This window comes from Pectinophora gossypiella, chromosome 3 (assembly GCF_024362695.1).
Source record: "Pectinophora gossypiella chromosome 3, ilPecGoss1.1, whole genome shotgun sequence".
NCBI lineage: Eukaryota > Metazoa > Arthropoda > Insecta > Lepidoptera > Gelechiidae > Pectinophora > Pectinophora gossypiella.
In genome coordinates, this window is record NC_065406.1 from 12,958,089 (window position 1) to 12,970,434 (window position 12,346).

The 12,346-nt window shown below is 38.2% G+C and overlaps 1 protein-coding gene across 1 annotated transcript; it reads left to right on the forward strand.

Moving 5' to 3' along the window:
- The first annotated feature begins 761 nt into the window (after positions 1-761).
- Positions 762-11,310, forward strand: LOC126382305 (gustatory receptor for sugar taste 64a-like). The gene is made up of 10 exons (XM_050032124.1): positions 762-838; positions 2,469-2,655; positions 3,562-3,771; positions 5,803-5,907; positions 6,536-6,720; positions 7,119-7,282; positions 8,104-8,272; positions 9,036-9,125; positions 10,207-10,214; positions 11,292-11,310. The coding sequence occupies exons 2-10, from the start codon at positions 2,484-2,486 to the stop codon at positions 11,308-11,310; spliced, it is 1,122 nt and encodes a 373-aa protein (XP_049888081.1). The 5' UTR covers positions 762-838; positions 2,469-2,483.
- Positions 11,311-12,346: the final 1,036 nt, after the last annotated feature.

Here is a 12,346-nt window from a genome sequence, read left to right on the forward strand (position 1 = left end):
ATTAGTTACATTACACTACATCAATGTTCCCCCTCCGGTTCATTGAGGGGAGGCTTATGCCCAGCAGTGGGACGTATATATACATAGTTTATGTTATATGTTACGCAGCGTAACATTGTTAAAATTGTCAAGTGTTTGTTTCGAAAATTCTTAAGGAGGAGTTAAGTTGAGATGCCGCCAAAGGCCCCTGACCCATGTAACGACTACGTACTTACGTCAGTAAGTAGTAATCGGGACTAACAACGGTTTTACGTGTCGTAGTGAGGATGTTACTTTCGGACAAACGGATGGTCAGCCTGAGATGTCCTAACCAAACCAGGGCCCACAATGTGATTTATGATAGTGTATGATAGTGTAGTATAATAATAGTTAAATAAGTCTGTGGGAGGAGTTTGTGGAAGGGTTTGAGGAGTTCGGTGGCGCAGCGATTAACGCGCTTGGTCTGCGATTGTTGAAGTTAAGCAACCTTCGCAAAGGCCGGTCATAGGATGGGTGACCACAAAAAAAAAGTTTTCATCTCGAGCTCCTCCGTGTTTCGGAAGGCACGTTAAGCCGTTGGTCCCGGCTGCATTAGCAGTCGTTAATAACCATCAATCCGCACTGGGCCCGCGTGATGGTTTAAGGCCCGATCTCCCTATCCATCCATAGGGAAGGCCCGTGCCCCAGCAGTGGGGACGTTAATGGGCTGATGATGATAAAGTCTGTGGGAGAAAAAGAACGAATTATGTATTTTTATTTAATTTATGTTTCAGTAAACATGTTTCTGGGTGACTACTTACGGGTGCCTCACGTGACAAATCAGAACCAGCTGATATTCCCACACCAACCTTTCCACGATGTAAGTTACAAAACAAATGTCGCACTTAATTCCAAAACATGTTTTTCTCATTTGGTATATTACCTGTGGGATTTCCAACTCCCGCTTAGGGACGGTACTGAAAAGTATCGGCGTCCGAAGGACGTAATATACGTTCCCGACGACCCGATTACTCTAGCCATAGAGGCAGCCAATCAGCTCGCGACACCAAACACTTCAGGACCCCGATACCGACCCCGCCGGCGTGGTCGACGATTTCCCTCATTCAGCACTTATCGCTATCGACCCACTAGGGTCGATTAATTCTTTCAAATATTTTTCCTCTCAGACGACGCCCTGAGCCGAGGTTCGCGCCCAACTGGGCACCCTCAGGCCTGTTGTCTTAAACGTTGTACCGGGTGAGAGCCTTCAGCGCTCCCCATTTGTCCGGCCAAGTAGTTAATGCCATCTGCGGCAAATCTACAATAAGTCACGTCAAAAAAAAAAAGGGATTTCCAACAGCCAAAACATTCGCGTTACAAGCATTCTGCGGCTGGAAAAAAATAAACTTTTTTTAGAACAACTTTCAAATATGCACACCACATTATGCTTTTGTTTAAATTGTGAATAATGAAAAGATTTTCTTTAAATGCTTACGGTTTCACGATAACAATGTTTTTTTTATAATGTTGCCACAATTTTGAGTTGGCTAGTTAAAGTGGGTAACAAAGAATGGTGGAATAGAAGAGAGGACCTGTGCCTTTTAGTGGTACAGTCATGAGCAATATCATGTACCCACTTTAGAACCTTGTCGCACTATCATATTTGACATTAAATGAGACTTACGGTTCAATTTGTCAAAAAAGTTAATGTGACATGGTTTCAAAGTGTATACATATTAGTACTCGTGACCGTACTTACATAAAAGGTGAATCATAATCTATTATAGCTTTGGTTGTACAGTCATGAGCAATATCAAATACCCACTTTAGAACCCTGTCGCACTATCATATTTGACATTTAATGAGACTTACGATATAATTTGTCAAAAAAGTTAATGTGACATGGTTTCAAAGAGTATACATATTAGGGTACTCGTGACCGAACAACAAGCTCGATAAATTGTAGATAGTTTAGTTCATTATGCGACATCCTTTTTTTGTTTTGGTTTTCCCCGAAGGGTAAGGCAAAGGGTACTATGCCCATACAGACATGTCTTACGTATTTTTTTTTCTTGATGATTAATGAAATGTGATGAATGATGATGATCAAACCTAAGCCCCCACCCTCGGAGTAGACTCCTACTCCGAACCCCAAACGAATTAACTCAAAAGTCCGCATACACTTTCGAGTTATGAAGCGGCTTCCTGGCACGAAGCGAAAATAGGTAGATACACTTTGTTCATTGAATACTCCGATATAATAACATTTGCGAATGTCTTCCGACTAACTTAATGCGATCATTAACCACAAAACACCACTTCGTATTAATTATTTAGATTACTCAATGAAGAAAGCAACTGTCCCGTTCCCGCTAAAAAGCCCTATGCGACATACACAACAGCTTAACGTGTAAAAAGATTGTGCGTGTAGCCGCAGGTTTATTCTTAACTTGAACCAAAACCTCAATTCCTAAATGAACTAGGAAAGATGATAATGAATACTGTTTCAGGACTTTCTGGATACGATGAGGAAAGTATTCATAGCGTCCAGTTTCTTTGGTGTAGCAGGTCCAAAGAAGAATCTTTGGAGGTTGTGGGGCGTGCTTATGATATTGCTTCTCCTAGCAATACAGGTCGGTGCCATATACAAATTGATAAAGCTGCTAGCTGGGTTGACTGCCTATTCCGTTGGAAATAGTAAGTACTAAATATTAAACAGAACATCTAGTTCAATACATTTAGTGGTTTTCTTCTATCGTATGGGTTGTGAGGTGGAATACCAACCCCATCAACCCTAGTGTCAGGGTTACCATTCAGCCGCCAAAGGCCCTTGACATGGCTCATGTAACGACTACTTACTTACATCAGTAGTAACCGGGACCAACAGCTTAACGTGCCTTCCGAAGCACGGATCATCTTATTTTCGGACAATCAGGTGATCACCTGTAATGTTCTAACAAAACTAGGGATCACAAAGTGATTTTTGTGATATGTCCCCACCGGGATATGAACCGGGGACCTCCGGATCGTGAGCCCGGCGCTCAAATTACTGGACCGCGGCGTATGTTATTAGTGGTTATATTTCAATATAGATATTGTTATACAATAATAGAAATATGTAAAAGTCGAGCCGTGATAGCTTTGTTGGAGAACGCTTGAAACCCACTTTGAGGACGCGGGTTCGAATCAATGATTTCCTAACTTGTATTGGACTGGATTTCCTTTCGAGTTGGAAGGTCAGACAGACACAGGCACATGCGCAAAAACCGGACCTGTCAAATCTTCAGGTTAGGTGAGCGGATCCCGGGAAAAACAGGATGACGCTAGAGAGGTGATGAGTTAATAGTCACTCTTGGCTGTACTGACTTCACTATTGGACAGTTGCGTAAAGACTCAAATAATAAATCTGCACTGGGTCTCACTGGCTTTCATTCCTGAGGCAAATAAAATGTTTGACAATGTTAAAACTTTTTAAATACTTTCTATTTTTTTAAATTCAGCTGTATTTAACGTAACATTTTTTAATAATGTATAATGCGTCTCATTCCTGGTGCCTCTTTTATATTATTATATATCCTCTTATTTCTTCTACATTTGCTTCAGGGAGTGTAACAGCACGCTTAGCAGGTACAATGTTCTATTCTGCATCATTCTTCTCACTAGTGTTTTGTTGGAGGTTATCATCGTCATGGAACAAACTATCAGTACAGTGGGCATCAGTCGAAAAGAGGTTATCAATGATCGTGCCTAGTGATCAAACGTTAAAGAAACGAATGATAATGGTGTCGTGTCTCATGGCATTTGGTGCTTTGGGTGAGTGTGATTCTGTTGCTAATATAGCAAACATAACAGATCGTCTGTGTTGAAAAAAGGTTAGGGTTGCGCCTATCCTGTCAACCCTGGGGCCTTAGCCAAGTTACAAACGATTATGATCATCGAGACAGTGATTAAAATGTATGAAATTGACATCAATATGTGACGTGTCAGTTATTATTTATTTATTTATTTCACTCACAACAACTATCTTTACAGGATAACCTAATGCGACAGAGTTGGGGACTTATTGATACATATTTAAAATTAATCATTAATTATTTTTAACTAGCACAATATACGATTTCCTTAATTAAGTATAACAGATCACACTCATTGCTATTTTTGCGAATTCACTCTTGGAACACGAAAACAGATCCACTCTCCCGGCTATCTCGTTTACTGTGCGCAAGGTTCGAACAAATGGGTCTTTTGACAGAAGGTTGGTGCGGGCCGTCGGTACTGCCAATAGGCGCGGGCGCCGTCGCCTCCATATATACCTGTCTGGTACGCATAGCTGTAAGCGTAGTAATATTTCCGCATTATGTTGTAACCCTCTTAGCACTTTCACTATGTACTCCGTCAATGCATAATTTCTTCTTGCTTCCAGCTTATTGTATCCCACCATACCCAGAACGAATAGAGTTGGATACATGAGCGGATAAAAGGGATAAATGCCATAGAGTCTCAAGTACAGATATCGGGTGAACTTATTCTGAATACGCTCTAACATTGACTTGTATTTGTCCTCGTGAGGGGACCATATCATCGAATTATACTCCAAATGACTTCGCACTAAAGAGTCATATAACGCTTTAATTGCTTGAATGTTTGTAAATTCTCGCGTCTGTCTCAATACAAACCCTAAATTGCGGAAAGCTTTCCTACATACTTCCATGATATGCTCCTTAAAGTTCATTTCGGCGTTGAGTTTAACCCCTAAGTCTCGTACTTTGTCTACTCGCTTCATCTGCACCGCATTTATGACATATTCGTACTGCAAGGGAGAATGAGAGCGACTGAAAGTGATCACTGAACACTTAGACAAGTTAAAGTGAAGATTATTTGTGTTACTCCACTCCACTACCTTACATATATCATCCTGAAGTTTTTGGCAGTCTAAGTAATTCTTTACTGGGAGAAGAAGTTTTAAGTCGTCAGCGAACAATAAACACGTTGCATGTTTGACGACCTCTGGTAGATCATTTATCATTATAATAAATTCCAGAGGCCCCAAATTGCTGCCTTGACTTACCCCAGAAAGGGTGCAATAGGGTTCAGATTCATATCCTCTGTAGTCCACGTACTGCCTTCTATCCTTCATGTAGCTTGCGAGAAATTTTAGCAGATGTGGAGTGCAACCGATATCTGCCAGCTTTTTAAGTAGAATGTCATTGTCTACCGAATCGAAAGCCTTTTTAAAATCAAAATAGGCAGCGTCTACTTGCTCCCCTGCATCCACCGCTGGTACTACGCAGCCCATGAAGTTCAGAAGATTATATTTTTATCACTGTCACTGTCGATTGTCATAATCGTTTACAACTTGGCTAAGACCCCTTTCTTTTTATATAGTGTCGATTGTGAGTACGGTCACGAGCATTAATATGTATACACTTTGGTACCATGTCTCATTAACCTTTTTCACAAATTGAACTGTAAGTCTCACTAAATGTCAAATATGTTAGTGCGACAGAGTCCTAAAGTGGGTATACTATATTGCTCATGACTGTACAATGACCAACTTCAACAACCCAGTCCCCGTAGTTTAAGTATATTGGCGACGCGGTGCGTAGACGTCGCGCGGAGAATTCAAACCTAAGACGATATATAAAACTGTTCACGTAGAAGTGTCTTTATTGTGATATTACGTGGCTATTTTTTTTGAGAGTAAAGACGTTTTTAGGGCTTCCAAAAGTTTGACTTGGCTTAGATGATGATAGAAAGTATCTAAGGACTACACGTTAAAAGTACTTATGTACACTGATGGTATTCAATTAAAAGTGGCAAGTAATGGAGAATCTTTTTTGACAGTTGAACATACCCTGAGCATATTAGCGTGTACTGAATTTGATACTCCACCATCGTTACTTCTAGAGAAGTATATATTGACCTCACATGGATTCATACTTGTGCCAAGTAAGTACAATTATGTAAGTACTAGATAATTTTTATGGTACTTTACAATTTTTCCTTTTTATACTATACATTTTTTTTCAATAACTATCTCACTGCAAAAAAATTCCAGTAGTCATGGTTTCAATATCTGTACACGCGACTTTGCCAGGTTGCAAACGATTATAAACATCAACAGTGACAGTGTTAAAATTTATGTAAAATGTATGACATTTACATTATTAGAAGGTGGTATGTCAATCCCATACATTTTTCCTGACTTTTAATATTTTTACTAAAATAGACTTCATAAAATACTATGATGCTGCAATATACCTCGACTTACTGTTTATGTTTATTCTTTATTGTATACGAAACAAAAGCATTTTTTCATTGAAAAAAAAACTTTGTTATCTAAACATAGAATAAGGTATAATACTACGAATAGAACGGCAACTCTCCGCTCCCCACCAACGGCTGAGCTAGGTTTACTCCACCCCTTCGGTCTTACTTTAGTCTTTAATCGTATGGGAGTCTGACGTCATACACACTAATGCTCATGTACGATAACGTCAACGTGTAGTGTCTGTATAAAACGAGATAATTTACAAACGAAGAATATTCTAAGAAATGTTTTCTTTTTCCCTCTCAGCTGACTACTCCAACTGGATAGCAGTGCCTCTGTTCTTCATGAGTAACATCGCAACCATACTATGGGGTTTCCAGGACTTGCTTATAGTGCTGGTCAGTATGGGTCTGACGTCACGCTACCACAGGCTCAACCAGTGCGTTGCTAAGATCAGCATGCAATATAAAAGGGAGAAAAAGTGTTGCAAAGTAAGTGCTTTTTTGTTAGTTTTGATTTGTTGTCACCTTTTTTCATGAAATTCTTCGAGCTAATAAAGATCACAGTTCAATTAAAATAGAAATGCGTCAAACTGATGTTACCTACCAAGGATTTTGCAAGTACAGCCAGTGCACAAAAGGCCCTTTTTTAGAAAATAACCATGTATGCAGCAAATTTAACAAAATGTATAAAAGCAATTTGACATTTGCGCATATAAAAGTACTTACTTAAGTGCGTAATGCAAACAAATGTCAAATAGTAATGCTGCTTTTTTAGATGAATTGCTTCGATGTGGCCCTTTTAACCCCTTTGTGCTACTTTTAATTTACGCGCTTATATTTTTGCCTAATATTATTATCTCTTGTCGTTATGAAGTGAAATGTTTTAGTATGCAGAAACTCTGCGAATATACACATGGCGAAAGATAAGAGAATCGTACGTGAAGCAGGCATTGTTGGTTCGAAAAGTAGATGCCTCTATTGGTAGTCTGATACTCCTGTCTAGTTCTGGAAACTTCTACTTCATCTGTCTTCAACTGTTCTTAGGAATCACGTGAGTACTATAACCGATGTACCTAGACTACTATTGCCAGACGTGCTGGGGAGGGAAAGAGATAGTACGAGTTTAAATAGTGCAAGGCAAAAAGAGATAGAGTGGAGCAAGCCCAATGCTCAGCCACCTAAGGCTACAATGTAGGTCTCGAAAATAGTCTATTTATAAAGTATAAGTATTTTAATTGCTTTAATTTTTGCTAAAAAAGCAGCATGGTACTGCTATATCGCGCGTGATGCTATAAATTAATCATCCCTATTAACTACGCGTTACATATATACTACATACATAAACTCACGCCTATTTCTCACCGGGGTAAGCAGAGATTATGCGATTCTATTTTTTTCGATTCTAAAACTCTTCTCTTCAATCAATTGTCTCATAGCACGCCGATTAAGAATAGATCGTATTAAACTATACCCGACTATAGATAAAATTTTATTGGTTAATTTTTCGTATCACGCGCGATATACGTGGTCTATATTATATCGTAACGAATGCCGAGAGAGATGACTCAGCTCATTATTCTGAGTTAATATCAAGTGGAATTTTCCACCGCAAAAGTATATAATTAAAAATAAGTAATTTTAAAAATAAACTAAAAAGAAATCATGAATTTTGCGATGGAAAATTCCACTTGATATTAACTCAGAATCATGGTCTGAATCATCCTACTTAGTGTTCGTTACGAACTCACTAACACCCTATTATATACGTTTCTTTTATTTGTACCCTGGTTGTTTCGCATTTTTAATATCATTGTTAACTATATTTATGTGTACAATAAAGAATTTATACATTCTCTCTATACATATTACTAGGCAAGGAATATCAGGAGCCGTTATCAAGAGACTGTACTACTTATTGTCTTTGGCTTGGCTCTGCGTTCGTTTCGGCTGTGTGGTATTGGCGGCGGCGGATGTAAACGTCAACTCAAAGAAGGCGTTACGTTACTTACACTCCTGCGCAAACCGAGTTTATAATACTGAAGTACGTATTTAATTTTGTTTTGAATGACTTCGCTTACCTAACCTGAAGATTTGACAGGTCCGGTTTTTTACGGAAGCGACTACCTCTCTGACCAACTTGCGAAGGGAAACCAGTCCAATACAGGTTTAGTCACATACCTCCGAAAATGCATTTCTCGGGAATGTGGGTTTCTTCACGATGTTTTCCTTCGACGCTGAGCGCGTGTTAAACACTTATGATCCAAACATGAATTACATAATATACGTCTGTATCCCCAAAGGGATAGGCTGAGGTATATACATAGTAATCATGGGCGGATCTGAGGTTCATGACCCCCCCACGCGACAGGTTGAGTCATGGGTAGCCACTGTAATTTTATCTAATTATCTACGGAGATAAGACTGTCTGCGACCTGATGACCCCAACGCATGATCCGCTACTGATAGTAATAATAATAATATACACCCACTCCTCGCCAGCCAGAAAGAAAGAAAGTTAAGAAAGTTAGTGCCATCGAAACGAAAACTTTGAGGGATGATTCAGACTATTATTGTGAGTAGTTATCACTTGCGATTTCCTATTGCAGAAATATAAAAACTGAAAATAATTACAAAAAAAAAAACACTAACATTTACATGCATGTTCCGAAATTTCACTTGATATCAACTCAGAATCATAGTCTGAATAATCCTTCAAAGTTTTCGTTACGATGTCGCTAACGTCCTGTATAGACTCATTCTTATTAAAAAAAACATACTAAGGCGATTGATCGACATTTTTGCAGGTTGAAAGGCTTGCCAAGCAATTAACGCAGGATTTCGTTGCTTTAAGCGGAATGGGTTTCTTCTACATTGACAGAGGCATGTTGTTGCAGGTACATATAAATCTCTTATCCTTTGCTTACAAATTATTTATCCTAATTTAATTTGGCCACTGATGTCTTCAAATTGCTTTATATAATTTCCGCCGTATAACAAAACGAATACTAGCGAGAAACTAGGTTTAAAATAATTTATCTACGCTGCAAAAGGCGACGGATTTTAATAAAACCAATGAATATGAAACTAATGGACGACGTAGCCTGCTCCAAACATATATAGGTGGCGCTGTACAGATCGTTTCTTAGCTTATCTTATTGGATAACACTGCTGGGCAAAGTAACCAAAGCGCAAAGTCGAGAGAATTGGAAAACCACTTCTCTCGACTTTGCGCGATCTCCTGCCAATCCTTATACCATCTTTTACGCGGTCTGCGTCGACTTCTATACCCGTCTTGAGGTGTCCAGTGGGTAACGACACGTGCTCATCGCTCCGGATGCATCCGACAAACGTGTCCAGTCCAGTCCAACTTCAGTTTGACGGACTTTTTCCCTATATCAGTGATACCTGTTTTGGAGCGCAGTTTAGTGTTTCGCACACGGTCGAACCTTGCCTTCGTTTGACCTACTAATTTCATGGATTACAGACATATGCATAATTTATCTTTGTTTTTGGTTATAAGTGATGACCCTTGTTATTACACTTGGGTACCACACATCTTATTATAGAAATATAATTCAATACGTATCTGATCTATATATCAAGCAACAATTATTTTATAAATGCTTTTTTGAATAATTATGTACCCCGAGCAATGAAAAAATAGGTAATTATCATATTTAATCTGAACAGCACCATCTATATTATTTTTGGTCAACGAAGCCTGGAAAGTCACTCATTGGCAAGTTAAAATAATAATTCTAAGCAGAATCTGTGACAGTAGCACTGCGGCCGCAGCACTTCTAACGTGTTCGATTTGTAATAACACATTTTTTGTTTAGCCTGACAGTTAAGTTACATGCCTCCGAAAATGCATTTCTCGGGAATGTCGGTTTCCTCACGATGTTTTCCTTTACCGCTGGGCACGTGATGATAATTACATGAATTCGAAAACAAATTTAACATACATTGGTTTAGGCCTGTGCTGGATTCGAACCTGCGACCTCAAAGTGAGAGGCAAGCGTTCTACCAACTGGGTTACCACGGCTCCAACCAACTATGTTGGTAAAATAACTTATTGGTGCAAGACCAGTACAGGTACGCAAGCCAGTAATACACAGTATAACAGTGACTAAGTATAAATAGGTGGCTGAAACTTCTCGACAGATTTTTCTAGAAATATAACACAGGAAATAATTCAGTACAGGTCAGTTAACACATTAATGGCAACAGGTCAATTTCCAGTGACCTTTTGATTTTATCGATATTATGATATTAATCTAACTAGGGCAAATATTAAATAATGTTTTGTTGTCACGAAACATAACACCTACAGAAATAATAGGTGATTTATTAATATTAGTCACTTACTTTGTTTACCGAAATTTACATCAAATATACGTATATACAATATAATACAAATACACTATATATAGTATATTGTATTGTGCTACTCTTCACATTATCATAACGTGTTATTTTATTATTTTTCCCGTGGGTTAAAAAGGCCACATAGAAACAATTCATCTAAAAAGCAATATTGCAATTTGACATTTGCGTTTACTTAAAAGCAAGTGCGTTACGTCAAGAGATGCCAAATAGTAATAATCTAATCAAAATGAAATCAAATATACTTTATTGCACAGAACTAAAATTTCAACAATCAGACATAACACATGAAAACAGTACAATTTGGGCGGCCTTATTGCTCTAGAGCAATAAGGAGTAATATTGCTTTTTTTAGATGAATTGCTTCTATGTGACCTTTTTAAACCCTAAAAAAAAATTACGTACACATAGAGGCCGTATCAAGAGGGGAGTTAGGCGGTAACGGTTTCGAAAAGCAATCACGACAGTGAAAAAAAAAATTTACAGTCACATTAACAAAACGTACCTATATAATAATCTAGGTATTATTATATACGTAGGTATAAAATAATATTAAATTAAATTTAAATAATAACAAATTCATTCATAACAAAATGAATATTTTTGTCACGTGTTACGCCCCTATGTTGTATTGTATACTTAATGACTCCACGGCCTTATGTTTTTTTTTTCAGATGGCCACAGCAATTGTGACATACGAATTGGTACTTATACAATTCGATGGGAAAGCTGGCTCGGCGCAACATCTTGAACTAAAACTGAATGTTACAAAATAAATATATTTCTCGCATGCTTATATACGTATACATTATTATTTATTTATATAACCGGCAATCATAATTTCATTTAGCAATGCAATGACGGATTTTTCAGGCTACGTTCCCCAGTTAAGTCCGTTAATTAAGTTCCGTTATTATTAATTATATTTGACTTGATTTGATTTGATTATAATAAAGATGGTGCTGAGGTTTAACGAGATAATAAATACCTATTTTCTCGCGGTAAATGCGCTCGGTCTGCGATTGTTAAAGTTAAGTAACTTTCGCAAAGGCCGGTCATAGGATGGGTGACCACAAAAAAATTTTCATCTCGAGCTCCTCCGTGCTTCGGAAGGCACGTTAAGCCGTTGGTCCCGGCTGCACTAGCAGTCGTTAATAACCACCAATCCGCACTGGGCCCGCGTGGTGGTTTAAGGCCCGATCTCCCTATCCATCCATAGGGCAGGCCCGTGCCCCAGCAGTGGGGACGTTAATGGGCTGGTGATGATGATTTTCTCATTTCTCGGGTACATAATTATTCAAAATTACCTCTACAATGTGATGGCAGAAGCATAAATGGAAATAATGGTTGCTTGATATTTGATTCAGATATGACACAGAATTATGTTGCTACCTATGTTGCTTCGCTTTATTTTGTGCAGAATAATAATGGGTGGAAGGTGTGTTGTCTCTGGGTGTAGTAACAAGGGTTATCATTAATACCCAAAAACAAAGACAAAAGATGCATATTTTATAATATCTGTTAGTCATAAAATTACCAGGCAATTCTGTACAGCGCTATCTATATTTTGTTGTGGAACGTGGCCTGGAAAGACGCTCATTGGTTAAATTTAAATTATTATTTTTTATTTTTGTTTTTTTTTATTTTTATATTGGTTTAATTTTTTTTTGGTTTTTAGTTAAATTTTAAAATTAATACTTTCACGGTCATAACTCCGACAAACGATGTC

Excerpts from the sequence above, each read along its gene's own strand:
- LOC126382305 (XM_050032124.1), top strand. The coding sequence starts at position 2,484 with ATGAGGAAAGTATTCATAGCGTCCAGTTTCTTTGGTGTAGCAGGTCCA. Across the intron at positions 5,908-6,535 it reads TGGATTCATACTTGTGCCAA|CTGACTACTCCAACTGGATA; the intron begins GTAAGTACAATT and ends TTTCCCTCTCAG. Across the intron at positions 8,273-9,035 it reads ACCGAGTTTATAATACTGAA|GTTGAAAGGCTTGCCAAGCA; the intron begins GTACGTATTTAA and ends ACATTTTTGCAG.